The sequence below is a fragment of the Leptonychotes weddellii genome, chromosome 16 (genome assembly GCF_054177405.1).
Source record: "Leptonychotes weddellii isolate Sample4059 chromosome 16, ASM5417740v2, whole genome shotgun sequence".
NCBI classification, from domain to species: Eukaryota; Metazoa; Chordata; class Mammalia; order Carnivora; family Phocidae; genus Leptonychotes; species Leptonychotes weddellii.
In genome coordinates, this window is record NC_138384.1 from 39,582,619 (window position 1) to 39,600,822 (window position 18,204).

Genomic DNA, 18,204 nt, shown 5'->3' on the forward strand with positions numbered 1-18,204 from the left:
GACAAGCCTCATATGCAAGTTCATTTTGCCTATTAAAACTGCCACCTACCAACCTGGAGTGCCTTCCCTCTTTCTTCTCTCTCTCCCTGCTCTCGGTGGACAGGGACCAGTTTCAGATTGTACCCGGGAAGCTCCCAAGAGGGTTGTGAACCAACACTGTTCTGTGCCTCTCTCCTGTCTTCTCGTGTTTGCTGGCAGTCCTTGGAGTTCCTTGGCTTGCAGTTGCGCCACTCCACCCTCTGTCTCTGTCATCACGTGGCCTTCTTCCCTGTGCTCTTGTGTATCTGTCAGTCTCCCTCTCCTTATAAGAACACCAGTCATTGGATTTACAATCTACTGTAATCCAGTAGGACCTCATCTTGATTACATCTGTAAAGACTCTCTTTCCAAAGAAGATCACACTCATAGGTTCTGCAGGTTAGGACTGTCATATACCCTTTTGGCGGGACATAATTCAACTCACAATAGTTTCTAATACCATTCCCCATTAAGAGGAACCAGGTCTCCCCAGAGAAATAGCTAATTCCAGAGCTGAAGAGGGGTGGGTATAAGATGAACCTGGAATATCTTGTTATACCAGAAAGTAATGAAGTGCTAAAAAAAATAAGTGAGGGGAGCATGCCATGAAGGACACAAGAGGCTGAGGGCTGACTAGAAAATATGGTGGGCATGTTGGAGTCAGAAAATCATTTTGCAGCCATTGTGGTAATGATTGGATCAACTAACTAAGAATCCTGAATGGATGTTCAATCTAAGGAGAAATTTTGATGAGGAGCCAAATATTTGATTGTCTTAGAGTGCCTTCTCATATACAACTTATTAGTGTAAAGGAGGGGAATTAACAGTAAAATATAGTGGAGAAATTGGGCAACCATTCACCAAGTGATCAAAATTAACATGACCAATGAGGGGTAAATGGACATTGTATGCCCTAGATATGATGCCCTAGGAGGATACAACATCATCTATACAGTATTCTCAAGAATGCATAACTTTGGGAGTGCCTGGGTGGCTCAGTCAGTTAAGCATCCAACTATTGATTTTAGCTCAGGTCATGATCTCAGGGTTGTGAGATTGAGCCCCTCATTGGCTGTGCATAGAACTTACTTAAGATTCTTTCTCCCTCTCCCTCTGCCCCTCCCCCTGCCTCTCTCTCTCTCCCTCTTCCTCTCTTAAAAAAGAATGTGTAACTTTGATCTGTTCATGAAGAAACACCAGACAAACCCCAAAAAAGAAATGTTCAAATAGGGGCGCCTGAGTGGCTCGGTCAGTTAAGTGGCTGACTCTGGATTTCAGCCCCGGTCATGGTCTCAGGATCGTGGAATTGAGTCCTGAGTCAGGTTCTGCACTCAGTAAAGAGCCTGCTTAGGATTCTCTCTCTCCCTCTGCCATCCCCCTGCTCTCTTGCTCTCTCTAGAATAATCTTTTAGAAAAATGTGTGGGTGGGTGGGTGGACTATATTTTTCAAAAATGGCAATGTTATAGTCAAAATCCTAGCTACAGAAAATAGAATGATTGTTGCCAGGGCCTGAGGGGAGGGGAAAATGGGAGTTAGTGTTTAATGAGTACAGAGTTTCAGTTGGGGAAGATGAGAAAGTTCTGGAGAGGAAGGATGGTGATGGTTGCACAAGAATGTGAATGTACTTAATGCCACAGAACTGTACATTTAAAAGTGTCTTAAATGATATATTTTATGTGTATTTTACCACAGTAAAAATGTGTCAGTGTTATGAAAGGCATATAAAGGCTGTAGAAAGTTTCTAGATTAAAGGACATTAAAGAGACATGACAACTAAATGCAATATGTAACTATAGACTGGCTCCTAGAACAGAAGGGAAAGAGTTTACAAAGGACCCTAGGTCAAGGGACAGCACTGAAATTGAAAAATGGATGGCAGATTAAAGTTTTGGGTTTTGTTTTGTTTTTAAGATTTTATTTATTTATTTGACAGAGAGAGACACAGTGAGAGAGGGAACACAAGCAGGGGGAGTGGGAGAGGGAGAAGCAGCCTTCCCGCGGAGCAGGGAGCCTGATGTGGGGCTTGAACCCAGGACCCTGGCATCATGACCCAAGCCGAAGGCAGACACTTAACGACTGAGCCACCCAGGTGCCCCAGATTAAAGTATTGTATCAATGTGGATTTATGGAATTGATAATTGTGCAGTGGTTACAGAATATCCCTATTCTTGGGAAATACACACTTTAGTGTTATATGTAACTTACCTCAAATAGTTCAATATTATGTAACATATACACACATACATGTATGTACGTGTGTGTGTGTACAGATTGACGGGGCAACTCGGGAGGGGAGACAATGAAAAAGTAAATGAGGGGGCACCTCGGTGGCAGTGTCTTTGGGCGTCTGCCTTTGGCTCGGGTCATGATCCCGGGGTCCTGGGATCAAGTTCCATGTTGGGCTCCCTGCTTGGCGGGAAGCCTGCTTCTCCCTCTCCCACTCCCACTGCTTGTGTTCCCTCTCTGGCTGTCTCTATCAAATAAATAAAGAAATAATCTTAAAAAAAGAAAAGAAAAAGTAGATGAGGTAAAATGTTAACAACAGTTGAATCTGAATAAGGGTATACAGTTTTATTGAATTATTTTATTTTTGCAATTCTTTGGAAATTTGAAATTATTTCCAAGTGAAAAGTGAAAAAACAAAAGCAGAAACCCAATCAGTTCATTCCTTTCATTCTATTCTCTTTTAAACCCACTCTGGTCAGGCTGTGTATCCCACAAATCCACTAAAACACATTTGTCAAGGTTACCAATTAAGTCTAGTTTACTAACTTCAATGGGCAGTTCTTGCTCTTTCTCTTACTTGACCCATCACTAGCATTTGACACAGTTTATCACTCCCCTCTTCTTGAAATGTGTTCTCTTGAATTCTGGACACCACTCTTTTACGGTTCTTCTCTCACATTCCTGGCTGCTCCTTCTCAATCTCCTTGACAGTTCCCTTTTATATATCTCCCTCTTCTAAACATTGGAGTGCCTCAGGACTCAGTGCTCAGAGCCAAGTCATCTAGGAGTTCTTTTGTGCTGTCAGGGTCCATTTCCCAATCTCAGTCTTATGTCTTTAGTCACTCACCTGAATTTGAGCATGTAGTATTCTTCCAGGAAATGTAAGGTCCTCCTCGTTTTGAGGTCTTACCCAAATTCAACTCCCTATTACCTGTTTCCTGGTTCAGAGCAGTTGGTAGATGTGCACAATAGGGAAGATCTCTCACACTATCCTAGCACATATTCTAGGAGAAGGATGTAGGGCTGGAAACCCTTTTTAAAATCCTGAAGAGATCTGAAGTGTAACTGTCCCATCAAAAGTTAGAAACCTAGGACCCAGTAAAGGGAAGGTATTTGTTGTTGGTCATTCGACTGATTACTGGCAGTGTTTGAGCTAAAGCTCAGGTGTCTTCTGCTCACTTTTTAAGTGGTGATTTAACATGTTTGCTTCAGGGATTCAAGAATCTGATGAAAGCTACAGACTTTTTCCAATGGCCAGAGGCTGGGGGTGGGGAGGTCCCTAGTACATTCTTTCTCATCTAATTTCAGGAGTTTGTAGACCTTCGAGCACATCCAGATCTCAGGTTGCAAACCTCTGCTCTATCAGAAAATCCAAAACAAGGAGATATCTACAGGATAACTGATTCAGTGTCTTCAACAAATCAATGGTATAAAAAACTGGGGAAAGGAGAATATAAATGCTTAAGGTTAAAAGAGTCTTAGGAAGTCTAACAGTCAAATGCAGTATGTAGACCTTGTTTGAATTCTGATTCAAACAAACTGTAAAAGGATATTTTGGGGACAACCAGGGAAATTTACATAGAGTATTGGATGACATTAAGGAATTATTAATTTTGTTAGATGTGAGATCATTATGTAAGAAAATTGGTTTTTTTTAGAGATGAGTATCAAAATATTTAGGATTGAAATAGGATGTCTGGGATTCATTTTAAAATACAAAGAAAAGGGGTGCCTGGGTGGCTCAGTCGTTAAGCGTCTGCCTTTGGCTCAGGTCATGATCCCAGGGTCCTGGGATCGAGTCCCACATCGGGCTCCCTGCTCAGCGGGAAGCCTGCTTCTCCCTTTCTCACTCCCCCTGCTTGTGTTCTCTCTCTCGCTATGTCTATCTCTGCGAAATAAAGAATCTTTTTAAAAAAAATACAAAGAAAAGGGACCACTGGGTGACTCAGTTGGTTAAGCATCTGCCTTCGGCTCAGGTCATGATCCCAGGTCCTGGGATGGAGTCCCACATTGGGCTCCTTGCTCCTCAGGGAGCCTGCTTCTCCCTCTGCCTGCTGCTCCCCCTGCTTGTGCTCTCTCTCCTTTCTCTCTCTGACAAATAAACAAAATCTTAAAAAAAAAATACAAAGAAAAAAACATGAAGCAATTTTTTGCAAGATGTTTACAATTAAATCTAGGAGAAGGGGATCTGGTGGTTTGTTTTAATACTGTTCTACTTTTGGGGCACCTGAGTGGCTCAGTTGTTAAGCATCTGCCTTCGGCTCAGGTCATGATCCCAGGGTCCTGGGATTGAGCCCCACATCGGGCTCTCTGCTCAGCGGGAAGCCTGCTTCTCCCTCTCACACTCCCCCTGCTTGTGTTCTCTCTCTCGCTGTCTCTCTCTCTGTCAAATAAATAAAATCTTAAAAAAAATACTGTTCTACGTGATTGAAATTTTTCATAATAAAAAGAGTATACAAACAAGTTCTGTTCTCTGCCATTCTGGCAAAGACAAGAGGATATCTAGGGTGTCACAGCCAGTACCGAGGTTTTGAGGCTTCCTGAAGAGCCATCCATAGAATTCCTGATTCTAGGACCCCAGGGCTACAAAAGCTAGACTGTTTTTGTGGTTTTTATTTTGTTTTGTTTTTGGTCACGGTATCTTATTTTTGACCAGGGAACCCACTGATATCCTGCAAAATGAGTTAGATGGGTATTGCTATTTCCTTTCTGGGAGTTTCAAGGAATTTGTCCATTTCATCTATTGTCAAAACTATGGGCATAGAGTTATCCATAGTATACAGTCGTTATCCTTTTAATGCCTGTAGGGTCTGTAGTGATGTTCATGCCTCTTTCATGCCTGATATTTGTAATTTGTGCACTGTCCTTTTTGACATAGACAAAGGCCAGAAAGGAGAAATTATTTCAGTTAAGGCTGAGAGAGCCAGCTGGGCCATCCTTATTTCCGCTGCCTTGCCTGGCTAGTTGGGTCAGTCATCCTTTTTGACGCTTCCTGTCCCCAGCCCATAGCTCTTGAACCCTCCACGTGGGCCTGTACTGCTTGGCCTCTGAGGTGACTCCAACTTCTCAGAATGTTCTCTTGCCCTCTATCCCTGGCTTCTCCCACAAAACCAAACTCAGGAAGAGGGAATAGAATAACAAAGGAGACGTCACGATGAGGGGTGGCAAATGGCATAGATGGGCTACTTGTTAGAATCTGATGGAAGGCTCAGCTTACCTGGAGAAAGGCAACTCTGAAGTTTCCATGGTGGGGAGAGGAGATCAGGGAAGGAACACAGTTACTGGCAAGGACAACTTCCTCCACTTTACTACCCCTTCCCTTTAACTTTTGTCTTCTTCATTGCTAGAGGGAAGGGACTCATGAGATACTCTCACGGTCCCCTCAACACCTGCTGTTTGGGACTCCAGTCATCAGCATGCAGAGCTATGAACAGGGAAATAGAGTCTGCCTCCACTGTGAACCTCCAAGAACTATGCCAGGTCTTCTGATTCTAAAGTCCCATTTTCTTTCTACTATGTCAGTGACTCTTATATTAATGCCAAATATTCATTCATTTTTGTGCCAGGTGCTTTCCTTCCTATAGTCTTTAGGGGAGGATGAGGGGAGGCAAGGAAGGAAGAGGACAAGGAAAGACTCTTCTGCCTGAAGGCCTCCAGAGGGTGAGCACCCGCTGGCTTTTGGGATGTTTTCCCACTCTCAGGAGTATATATCTGGTCTCCCTCGCTACCTTTCTGGAGAAGCAATGTTTGAGGAAGAGGGACACATTACAGGGATGCTGCAAATGAGAACCTCCTCTTTATTCCATATATGGAAGCTGGTTTCTGGAGCTAGGTAGGGAAAGGGCTTTGGCCTGGCCCTACCTCTGTGTGGGCCCTAGGGATAAGGGTCTAGATTAGGGTGACAAGGCCTTCCTCCAGGTGGGAATGAAAAGTCCTGACCTCTAGTCAGTCCCAAATTAGGGGGTGGGCGCAATGATGTGGGGCATTTCCTTGGTGAGGTGAATATCGGCTTGGGGCAGGCTCTTCCAGGCGAGTTCTAAGATCCCGTATTGAGCAATGCCCATAGGATTCATGGTACGGACATTATTCTGACCTGGGAGGGACACCACCTCCTGGAACTCCAGAGGACCTTTAGGGTTTTGAGAGCCACCACAAAACAGGTGGTAGAACAAGCGCTCCCCCGGAACCAGCTCCATGGCCTTTAGGGCCGCCTCATAGGTGATCTCTTGGGATTGGCGTTCATCTCTCAGTAACAGCTCCTGTAGCAGCTTCTGGATTCGGGGTGACTTAAGTTGGTACAGGTCCATGAGCTGGTAGAACTGTTCCATCCAAGCAGCACTGTCTTTTGCATATCGTTGCTGCAACATCCGCAAGACATGGTACAGTGCCACAAATGTCTCCCAAAGAGGCACCTCTTCCTTTTTCTTAGAGATGGCCTGTGCCTTCTTCTCCAGCTTGGGCAATCTGGGAAACCTGCCTTTGTCCTTAAAAGCCCAGAAGTCCTTTTGAAACATCAGTGCAAGGGTTTGTTTTTCCACAGAGGCCTGGGCACCTGTGAAACTGTCTCCTGTGGCAGGATGAAAGTGTTGCACCTCCATCTCCTTGAGAGCAGTGGATATCTGCTCTGCCCATGCACTCCTGTAAGGCTCTTCTAGAAGGTGCCAATTTACACCCTTTGGGGTTGGAATCCCTTTGGTACCTAATGGGGACTCTTGTGTGGGGACAGTGAAAGGTTTTAACCAGCTTTCCTTTCCTTTTATAGGTGGGATCACTCTCAGGTACTTTGGACCCATGGGCTCCTTATTGGGTTTTGAGATATGTGCACTTCGTGATTCCAGGACCTGCTTGTGACGGTACACAATGGCTTCAAGTTGGGCCAAATGTAGCCACTCTAAATTTCCCTTTGAGGTGAGGTCTTTGAGAAGCTGGCACAATCTGTGGAAACTATCCCTAGAAAGCTGTTCTCCTGCCTCCATCCGTTCTAGGACATGGCGGATCCACTCTATATCTGAGAGTACTACCTGAGCACCTATTTCCTTGGCCCAGATTTGGGGCACAGGTACCTCAGTCTTTCTCATCAGAGCTGGATGCTGCTGCAAAATCCACTGCCACTTGGGCTCTAGTGGTTCACCTTGGAGTTTGTGAGCTTCCATGGTCTTCCTCAATATGTGAGGTATATTTGGAGTCTTTAAGTCTTGCTCTGGGGACTCCAAAACTGTATCCGAAAGTTGTAGAGGTTTGGGCTTATATTTCTTCAACAGTTCTTGTCTTTCCATAAACCTTGACTCTGGAAGTACCCTGGATGCCTCAAGTGCTCTGGCCCTTTCTTCCCAGGATACTTGTTTCGTAGACACTGGCACTGGTATTGTCTCTTGCCTGCCCAGAGCTATTGAGATCACTTTCTTGGAAGGGACTTTCAGAACTTTTAGTTGTATATCACTGTCTTTGATATCAGGGATTCTTTTTCCAATAGAAGGGATTATTTCTCTTCTTTGGTCCTTTTCTCTTTCTGCTTGTGACTTAAATAATTTTTCTTTTTTAAAGATCTCTTTTTTCTTGTCTGCCTCTTTTTTCAGTGAGCTTTTCCCCTTTTCTTTCTCACTCAGACTTTCTGACTCTTCCTCACTCAGACTTTCTGACTCTTCCTCACTCAGACTTTCTGACTCTTCCTCACTGATGCTTTCCTTCTCCTCCTCTTCAAACACTTCCTCCTCCTCCCCTTCCTCCTCCTCCTCCTTCTCCTCCCCCTCCTGCACCTTCTTCTTTTTCTTCTTCTCCTTCTTCTCTTTCTCTTCCTTCTTCTTCTTCTCTTTCTCCTTCTCCTTTCTCCTCTCTTCCACCTCTACCTCCTCCACCACCTTCCCTTCTTCCTCTTCCTCCTCCTCCTCCTCTTCCTCCTCCTCTTCCTCAGACAAACTCTCTCGCTCTACTTGGTCTAATAAGCTTTCCATTTCTTCAGAAAGGCTCTCTCTACTTTCCTCTTGACTGGGAAGCTTTTCCTGTGGTGTATCAACTGTCTTTAGCTTTTTTCTCTTTCTCAACCTTTGTTTAAGCAGTGGTATTACCTCTTCATCCTTTGTTAGTCCTTCCTCTTCTTCTTCCTGTATGACTTCTCTCTGTTGTCTAGCCAATCTGCTTTCTTCCTCAGTTATTTTTTTCTCTTTCTTTATCATTCTTTTCATTTCCTTGGCCAGTTTTCTCTGCTTCTTAGCCAGTTTCTTCTCATCTTTGGTTACTTCTGGTTGTTCCTCAGAAAAATCCCACTCTTTGGCATCAAGTTTATTTTTTTCCTTGCTCAATCTCCTTTCCTTAACAAAGAAGTTCCTCTTCATCTTTGTCATCTCTATTTCTTCCTGGGTCAGTTTCATTTCTTCTTTGGTAAGCTCTTGAAGTGCCTTTAAGACTTTGCTGCTTACTTTTGATGCCTTGGAAGTGCCCTCCTTTTCTTTAATCAACTTCCTTACTACTTTGGCTAGCTTCCTTTCTTCCTGCGCATACACTCTCCCTCCTCTGGTAAATTCCAGTTTTCCTTTGGCAATGTCCCTTTGCTCTGTTGCCAGTATCCTATCTTCATACCTCAGTATCTTCTCCTCTAGTGACAATTTCCTCTTGATTAGTTCTAGTTCATTTTTAGTCAGTCTTACCTGTTTTAAGGTTTCTTCAGTCTCTCCTGCAGAGAGAATTTCCTTTTCCTCAGACAGCCTGACTTTCTCCTGGGCCAGTTTCTTCATTTCTGTGCCCAGTGCCTTTTCTTCCTTGGCACCATCCCACTCTCCTCTGAGCATTTTCAGTTCTTGAAATACTGCCCTCTTCTCCATAGCTAATTCCATCTTGTCCTGGGCTAGATTGTGCTGCTTCTGAGCCAGACTTTCCTCTAATTGGGTCAGCTTTTTCTCTGCCTCGTCCAGGTTTTTCTTCTTCTGGGAAAGTTTTTCCTTTTCTTCCATCAGCTTCTTCTCTACCTGAGCAAGTTTCTTCTTGTACACATCCAGTTTCTCCTTTGCTTGGACTAATTTATTTTTGTTCTGCGCAAGGTTTTCTTTGACCTGGAGGAAGTTCTCTTTCCTCTGAGCCAATTTCACTTTCTCCTGAAGCAGATTCTCCCTCTCCTGAGCCAGAGACTTCTCCCTCCAGTCTAGGATCTTCTTGTTCTTTGTGAGTTTCTCTTTGTCCTGGGCCAATTTTTCTTTTTCCTGGGCCAGTTTTAACTTGTTCTCCATCAGTTTCTTCCTTTTCTGGGCAAGCTTTTCCTCTTCCTCGGGCAGTTTCTCCTTGTCGTGGGCCAGTTTCTTCTCTTCCTGGATCAGCAGTTCTTCTTCCAGGGTCAGTGTTTTCTCTTCTTTAATCAGTTTCTGCTCTTGCCAGGCCAGTGTCTTATCTTCCTGAGCCAGTCCCTCCTCTTCCTCAGCCAGATCCTTCAATTCCTGAATCAGTTCCTCTTCTTTCCAAGCCAGTTCCTCCTCTTCCCACATCAGCTCCTCCAATTCCTGGGCTAGTTCCTTTTCTTGCAATGCCAGCTCTTGCTCCTTCTGGGTCAGTTTTTCCAATTTCTGGGCCAGTATCTTTTTTACCTCAGCCAGCTTCCCTCCTTTCTTTGCTATTTTCTCTTCTTCTCGAGCCATTTCCTCAAACTGCTTGGCCAGTTTCTTCCTTTTCTGGGCCAATTTCTCTGCTTCTTGGCTTAACTTCTCCTCTCTTTTGGCCAATTTTTCCTCATTGTGGACAAACTTCCTCTCTGACTGGACCATTGTCCTGTCTCTCTGAGCCAGTTTCCCATATTCCCTGGCCAGTTTTCTCTCTTCCTGGGCCAGTTTTCTCTCTTCCTGTGCTAGCTTCTGTTCTTCTTGGGCCAGCTTCCTTTCTTCTTGGGCTCGTTTCCTTTCAGCCTGGGCTCGTTTCCTCTCCATCCAGGCCTGATTATATTCTTTTTGGATCTGTCTCTGCTCTTTTGTCATCAGCTCTTCTTGTTCTTCTTCTCCCCATTCCTGAGACAATTCTTCTCCCTCCAGGGTCAATTCCTCCTCATCCTTGTGTTCCTCTCTGGACCTGGCCGCTGTCTGTTCCCAGAACTCTAACCACTCATCCCATCTCAGCTTCTTCTTGTCCACATCCAGCTTTTCCTCCTCTGGGAGTGGCTTCCTTTCATCCGTTTGTTGTTTCTCCTCTTCCTCAAGATGCTTCTTGTCCCAGGCTTTCTTCCATTCATCCCAGGATATCTTCGTCTCACCCTGGGCCTGTTTCCACTCATCCCAGGACTTCTTCCACTCCTGCCAAGACAGCTTCCTCTCATCCATAACTGGCCTTTCTTCTTGCTTAACTACTTCCTCCTCTGGTTTGGCCACTTCCTCTACTGCCTGACTCACATCCCTCTCTCTTTTGCTCACTGTCTCTTTTTTATCCGCTTTTATTTCCTGCTGAACTTCTTTCCTCTCTTGCTTAAAGGGCTTCGTAAAGGATTTCTTCTCTTCTTTCTTCGATATTCGTTTTCCCTTGGTGAGGCCACTGGGTCCTAAAAAGATAGCTTTCTTTTTCTTGCCTTTTTTGGGAATCACCTGGGTTTCCTGCAAGTATGGCATGTCCTCTTCCTTTTGCACTTGCTCTTGCTCTTGCTCCTCTGGTATCTCGTCCTCCCTTCTGATGGTCATTATGTCATCTCTAATTGCCCCTTCATGAATAAAAATCGGTTTCTCCTCTGGCCAGGCTATATCCCAGTTGAGGTCCTCAAGCAGAACCTCACTTTTTTTCTCCAACAAGGGGCAGATCTCCTGAAAAAGTTCCCAACTGGGCTGTTGATCTGCCAGCACTTCCTGAGCCGTGGCCACTAGCTCCATGTTTAGAGCTTCTGACATTTTTGTTTGGGAACCAGATATTCTAAGGGTCATAAGACGACACAGATCATCCCGCCATGATGAGCTATCTTCAGGGATGGTCTTGCGGCCGGGCGCTCCAGTGGCACCCCGCCCTTTGGCTTTCAGCTGCTTCACAACTGGTTCTTCCTTTACAGCAGACAGAGATTCCTCAGTTGTAACTTCAGCTTCTTTTGTCTTCTTGTGCCTCTTTTTGGGTTTCTGAACTGTTCTTTTCTTACCTTTTCTGTCATGTATTTTCCTCAGCATCTTCAGGGTCAGTGCAAACTGGTCCTTTGAGGTGTCTTTCTCTGGAGGTTGTTGTTCACCATCTTTTGAAATCTTTAACACACTGATGGTTGAAGACATTCTAGAATGGGCGGCTGTATCCTCCACCAAAACTGGTGCAGCTTCCCTCTGGTCAATTTCACCCTCTATGGGACCTGGCTCTTTGCCAGCCTCTTTTATCTTCTTGAGGGCCCGCCACAATTTTCGGACTGCAGGGAAGATCAGGAGATGGAGATAAGGAAGGCATGGGAGGCTTAAGTCACATCTTTCCCACTAATGGTATGAGTAAGAGGAATTGCTGTCAAAGTAGTAGCAACAGAGGGGGCCGAGGCCTTTAAAAAAAAAAAAGGATTCTCCTTACTTTATTCCAGTGCTCGCCCCTTCCAAATCCTATGGAGATAAGCATTGGAGTCCCCCTGAGTTTGGGTAGATTCTTCCTAGGAAGTTTCTGTGAAAAGATCTGTCTACTTGTCTCTGGTCCTACCTGGTTGATATCTCTTGACCCATGTTAGCCCTAACTATATTGCCTCTTGGGGACCCTGAGGCATGAACCAGATCACCCCATACATACCATGCTTTTTGCCCCCCGCTCGGCCCTGTCTTTGGCCTTTGCCGGACTTGATGGCAGCTTTAGATTCTCCAGGAATTACATCAGGTTGCTTGGAAAGGGATATACTTTCAGAAATCCTTGAGACCTCTAAAGAGAAAGCAGGCTTTTCCTGTCCCTCTGACAAGGTCAGGTTTTCATTCAATCGCTGCTCCACTTGAGTATGAAGGATTTGGAGATCTGTGGCCCGCATCCCCAACAGATGGTCTAGGGATTCCTCCCCAATCATTTCCTGCCTATGAAAGTCAAGGGAGAGGAAAGACCATGGTGAATCAGGGACAACAGGGAGAACGAGAAGGAAGGAACTGCTGTGGAACAGGCAGGGGGGCTTGGCACAGTGGCCAACAGAGACAGTGTACGTTGAGGTAAAGGATGGCCAAGAAGAAAGAGGAAGTCTAGAAAGCCAAGGAGGCAATGAATGGAGTGGTTTGTATGGGGACTGAAGAGGTAGGAGAAAAGAATGAAAAGGGGAACTCAAGAGTTAAGGGACAGACAGGAGCAAGAGAAAAAATGGAGACAGGAATGAGCAGTCAGGATTGTCAGGACAGTCTAGGAATGGAAAAAGACTATGAAAAAGAAAAAGGACAGGAAGAGTTAATGGACAGGTATGAAGAGCTAGTGAAGGAAGGGAAAGGAAGAAGAAAATTAGAGGCTAGTCAAGAATTGCGGAAGGCACAAAGAACTTACTGCATCTCCCGGAAGGTCTCTCGGTGCTGGATCAGGTTTAAGAGTGAGGACTTAGAGTGGATTCCGGTGTCAGCCATGAGGCTCAGGGCCTTACTCCTCACTTTTTGGTCCTTGTCCATCAATCCTTGGGCCAGGGGCATGGCAAAGAGGTGAGTAATCATTCCTAGATGCTTCAGCCCTTCCCAGGCTAGCTCTCGGATCAGCGGGTTGGAATTGGTGGTATCATCCAGTAGACGATGGGCTGTTTCAGAGCGCAGGGATGAAGACACCTCATAAGAGGCAAAGATTTGCCCCAGTGCACCAATACAGCATTGGTACTTCAGTGGAGAAGCGTGGATCATAATGTTGAGGATTGTCTCCACCAGGCTATTAATAGCTATTTCACTCATCTTTTTCCCCAGCCAACTACGGTTTGCTGAGTCTGTAAGGACACTGTAGGTTACATCCTTGGAGAATCTCATTTCTATGAAGTCTTCATCCTCCTTCTCCTGTGAATATTCTCCTGCATCACTTAGAGATTTTACCCTACTATGCCAGAAGAAGAATTGTTGGGACTTGTCCCAATCCATTTCCCACACAGGTGAATGCAGGTTGCACTGTAGGTATATCGGACTGCCCTCTGGCCAAAGACGGGCACGAATCACTGAGTTGGGGATGTAGCCGTCAGGAGCCAAGAACCATTTCCGCCCATGACCAAAGTAGCATCGCAATATTTGGTAGGGGCTGAGTCCATCCCAGGCAGTCAACTGTAGTTGGGGAGGAACCACGTAATGGGGAGGTTTGCCCACCTCCATCCCATCAGTTTCTTCTTTATACAAGAAACCGTGTCTGAAGGCAGGCAGTAACATGGGACTCCCTTGCTCATCTTCCTCTATGACGTGTGGCACTGTATGATCAAAGGCAATGGCCCGCTTATTGACAAGTTTCTCTAGACCGACTAATTCCTGTTGCCCTTTTCCAAGGTAGATATACTTGGGCACAAACATGGTCTCAAAGGAGAGGAAGAAGCTTGGTGTGAAAGGCTTAGGGGCCTCTAGCACTTCATCTGTCATGCTTATAAAGGAAAGGCGAGCCAGCAGGGTTGGGTGAAGCAGTTTTAGACAGGACACCAGATAAAGACTCTGATTAAAAGACACAAGCAAGTCACCCCGGTCATTTGCAAAGCAGAGTGGGCCAAAGTGCAGCGATGAGTCCAGCATGGCTATAAGTCTGCCATGGAAGTTCCAGACCCGGACAGACCCATCAATACCACCTGTGACAAAAAGGCTCAAGGACAGGCAGACATCAAAGGATGTGATGGTACACTGGTGCAGAGGCAATGTCTCTATAAACATTGAGTCTTCTTTTGACTCAGAGGACAGAAAATCATGGAACTTCCAGAGACGCAGACAGTTAGTCTCCGTGATAGCGCCCACAGACGTGGGTAAGAGTATCAGGTGTCTTAGGTGACAGCTGCTGAGAATGCTGGCGAGGGGCTTCAAATGTACTTTCCTCCCCTCGAGCACGGCTTCTGATAGGTGTACATAGTCATCCATTCCATAGGAGCAGAGCAGAGAGTTTTCTCGGCTACCAAAAAGCCCTCCAGGTAGTGTAGAGAGTGCCAGGATAGCTCCAAAGTGCATGAACTTCTCTATCCTGGCACAGTAGTTCTGGGAAAGCACTCTTATCACACCACTCTGGTGTCCAGAGAACATGAGTCCTTGTAGACCCCGGCCCAGGTGGAAATGCCCATAAGCCAGGCATTGTACCCAGTCTTGAGAATTTGGTGAGGGGCACAAGAGATACTTGGCTGGGCAAGGGCAGCGGGTCGTGTCAAACACCAGCACCTCTGCATTGCCCGTCGCTACGAAGAGCTCCTCTTTTTCTGGGTCATAGGCCCAGTCCACAGCCCGGTCTAGGATCGTGAAGGGCCAGGTGAGGACCAGAAGATCCCCTGTGAGTGGGGACACAAAGCGCAATAAGCCATCCTCAGTAGTGCACAGGATCCGGAACCAGTTATCACCGCAGCGGACCCGACGCAGCTGCTGGGGAGCAGAGCCACAGACGCTGAACAGGCTGTAGAAGCAAGGCAGACGGCGCAAGGAGAAAGTATGCGTAGTTTGGCAGAAGAAAGTAGTGTTGTCGATAAACTCGAGTTCATACAGTTCCTCGCCAAGTTCTAGCCGCCGCAGCAGGTTCCCCAAAGTCAGGTTCCACTCCTTGATCAGGCCTTCCTTGCCAGCCGTTAGCAGGGTGTGGGCTTCTGGCCGGCTGCGGATACAGGTCACCGATGAGGAATGGGCCTTGAAACTGTGGAGAGAGTTTCCCCGGACAAGGCTCCATACTTGGATTTCCCCAGTCTTATTTCCGGCATAGAGAAAGCCCTGGTCGAAACAGGTGAAGCAGCAGGTGATAGAGGAGCCGCTGGTGGTGGACATGAACCTCTGAACCTCTCCTAGCTGGCCGTGGCCCTGGCGCTCAAGGACCCTCACCACCGTCTCACATAGCGCGAGGAGGGAGCCATTGGGGCCGTTCAGCCTGATGTCCTGGACAAGCTGATCTCCAGGCATGGGGACCATGTGGGCTACTTGGAGGCCCTTGCCGCTCCTCTCGATGATCCAGGTGACCACTGCCCCCAGGATGCCCGACAGAAGCATTTTCATTTCCGGGTCATAGCAGAGGCAGTTGATGTTAAAGCGGCAGGGCACTATACCCAGGGGTTTGAATGACCGGAAGTGGTCCCCAAAGAGCCGCAGGATCAGGTCACCACAGTAGGCCACGAGGATATGAAAGGAACCTGTGTGGACCATGGACTGGATGGGCGGCAGTCGTTCAGTCATGGAGAATGTTCTCTTCTCGACCATGTCCTCAGTTTTGCTCTTCATCCATACTACAGCCTACAAGAGAGTAAGAGGGACACTGCCTAGGAAAGATAGTTGAAGAGGAAAGGGCAGAATATGCAGCTCCTTTCCCCTGTGCTTGTGATGAGGAGGACGTGGAAGACTCTCGAGTGTTTTTACCACCCTCCCTCCCCCCGCCCCGGTTATGGGAATTGGAAATACGTAGAAGCAGGAAGCCTGGGACCCTTTCCCTAACCTTGGCCTATTTTAAGGGAACCAGAAAACCTATTCAAGGAGAGACTGTAATTGAAGAAGGGAGGAGGGGGCGAATCCTAGATCTAGGTCATTTTCATTCAAGAGGTAGATCTCCCTTTGTCAGTCTGGGGTGAGAGCTTACGTGGGCACGGCCCCTGTCGGATGAGCTAAGAAGGAGAAGAAAGGCGAGGCAGTTCTACCTGTATTTCTTTGGTGCTTGTCACCCAAGAGAGGGAGGCAAAGAAGTTGGCATCACTGAAGTAATAGCATATAAGTGGCATATTTTGCGGATGGCGAGACTCTCTGAACAGTATCTGGGACTGGTCACTCAGCACAACCACTTCATTCTTCGGGTCTTCTGATGTTTGCTGGGGAGAGGCATGGCATGAAACGAAGAGACCAGGACACATGTGCACTAAATATATTCTCACACAAGCCACAACTGAAGCCATTCCCAAGGTCATGCCTCATGCCTGTTACACCCACACATGCACGACTTGTCACCTGTAGGACACCTACACTTCACAAGCAAGTAACAATGCCCGACACAGGAGAGAACCAAACCCCTATAGGGCCTAAATGGGCAAATTTCATGGTGTGAGCACAGGGGAAAACAGATGTTCTTCCCAACATACCCGTTCGCTAACACTCCCCCTTCTGTCTACAAGGTACAGATGTCATGAAAGACATATTTAACACTTTACCCAGTGCACCACCGCGGACCTACATGAAATGTAACAGAGTGTGACAAAAGTCAGTGCAACTTTAAGTTCTTAAGGCTTAAAAGTGCACAAAGGTAAGACATGAACACCCTGCCTGGCCTTTAAACATGACAGAGGAAGATAATATATATGCAATATGTATTATTCCACAGTGATAGAGCGTATGCTATGACACATTCGCCTGGGATAGTTTACACAAAGCCAACCAGAGCAAAACCGAGGTCGGCAAATGTTCTTTCTGGTGCCTTCTCCCTTCTCTTTTAGAAAAATCTGTCTCCCCAAAGGGTTGGTTCCTCTGACAATGCTCCAAAGTGTTCACCTTCCACTATCAAAATGTACTTGCAAGAGATCCCTAGGCTCATTTGGAAATGAACGGCCCACTTCCTACAAAGGGGACAACTGTCTTATGGTCTACTGTGCCTGCTTTCTGCTTCCCTGGAAAATCTATGCTTCTTTGAAGTGCTCATAACAATTAAAATAGATAGAGGCCAATAACACGTTTATGTCCTACATATGTATTACCTTGCTTTTATGTATGATGTCATTTACCAAGTATTTAAAATCCTTCCACAGGGGAATGAGTCTGGTGGAAGACATCACCTTGATTATTCCCTGGTCCACCTCAGGACCGTTGCTTAAAAACCTGTGGGAATCCAAGAGAGTCCAGCTTAGCTGTTACTACTTTTTGAGGAACTAGGACTCAGAAGTCAAGATCCATGAACTCATGTGTATTGAACATTTTTTGAACATCAGGAACTATCCATAAGACACATCTCATTTAACCCTCAGTGAGGCCCAGTGAGGTAGGTATGACCCCATTTTAATATTTTATTTATTTATTTGAGAGAGACAGAGATAGAGAGAGCTCAAGCAGGAAGGAGGGGGAGAAGCAGACACCCCGCGGAGCAGGGAGCCCGATGCGGGGCTCGATCCCAGGACCCTGGGATCATGACCTGAGCCAAAGGCAGAGGCTTAACCATCTGAGCCACCCAGGTGCCCCAGTATGACCCCATTTTATAGATTAGGAAATTGAGACTTGGGGAGGGTGAATAAAAGAGTTGAGGATTGAATCTTAACATTGGCTGTCATAACCCTGTAGGATATTATGGGCGAAGGAAGCATGGAGGGGGGCTAGAAAGGAATATGGTCGCAGGTAAGTAACATTTCTTTGCTGCTGGTGGTGTGTCAAGAGAGCATTTTGCAAGGACTTGGGAGTTCCCAGAGTGTGGTCGTTGGATCTCATGCACTGGGATTCCTAGGGAAGGAGTCTGTCTTAAAATATAGATCCCCAGGTACCGTCCTGGACCGACTGAAGCAGAACCGTGGCAGTGGGACCCAGGGACCTTCACTTCTAACAAATTCCCTAGATGATTCTATGGACATTCAAGTCTGACTACTGAAATTGTAAATTGAAATGAGGGGGCCCCCAGGACTAAGAGTCGACCCCACCTTGCATCGCTGGAGAAAGGATCCAGCCCTCTGGCTTTGCAGGCCTTTCCAGGCTTTTGGAATCAAGTAGCTCTCTCACTCATGATGCATCTGCTGTGCATCATCCTCTTCCCCATTCCTTTCTCTTTGGCCTTCATGAGGACAAACCTCTATTTTTCCTTCTTGGATTGGGAATCCTACTTTTAATAAGCCCCCCTCTGTCGGGGAGTCTGTCATTGGTCTGACGATGGGCTTGTTTTCTTCATTTGTAAAATGAAAATGCCAGCCTTGCCTACTTCACAGGATT

General features: G+C 46.2%; 1 protein-coding gene across 1 annotated transcript; it reads right to left on the bottom strand.

Annotated features, from left to right (window-relative positions):
• Positions 1-4,403: 4,403 nt before the first annotated feature.
• WDR87 (WD repeat domain 87) lies at positions 4,404-17,066 on the bottom strand. The gene is made up of 5 exons (XM_031019986.2): positions 16,992-17,066; positions 15,948-16,115; positions 12,674-15,549; positions 11,951-12,222; positions 4,404-11,588 (listed from the first exon to the last, which is right to left on the bottom strand). Exons 1-5 carry the CDS (start codon positions 17,064-17,066, stop codon positions 6,202-6,204), a joined length of 8,778 nt encoding a protein of 2,925 aa, XP_030875846.2. The 3' UTR covers positions 4,404-6,201.
• Between the last annotated feature and the right edge of the window lie 1,138 nt (positions 17,067-18,204).

Coding starts and splice junctions, on each gene's coding strand:
- WDR87 (XM_031019986.2), bottom strand. CDS start 17,066: ATGTCTTCCACCAGACTCATTCCCCTGTGGAAGGATTTTAAATACTTG. Junction 15,550..15,947: donor CAAGCACCAAAGAAATACAG/GTAGAACTGCCT, acceptor ACTCTCTTGTAG/GCTGTAGTATGGATGAAGAG. Junction 12,223..12,673: donor GAGACCTTCCGGGAGATGCA/GTAAGTTCTTTG, acceptor TGACTTTCATAG/GCAGGAAATGATTGGGGAGG.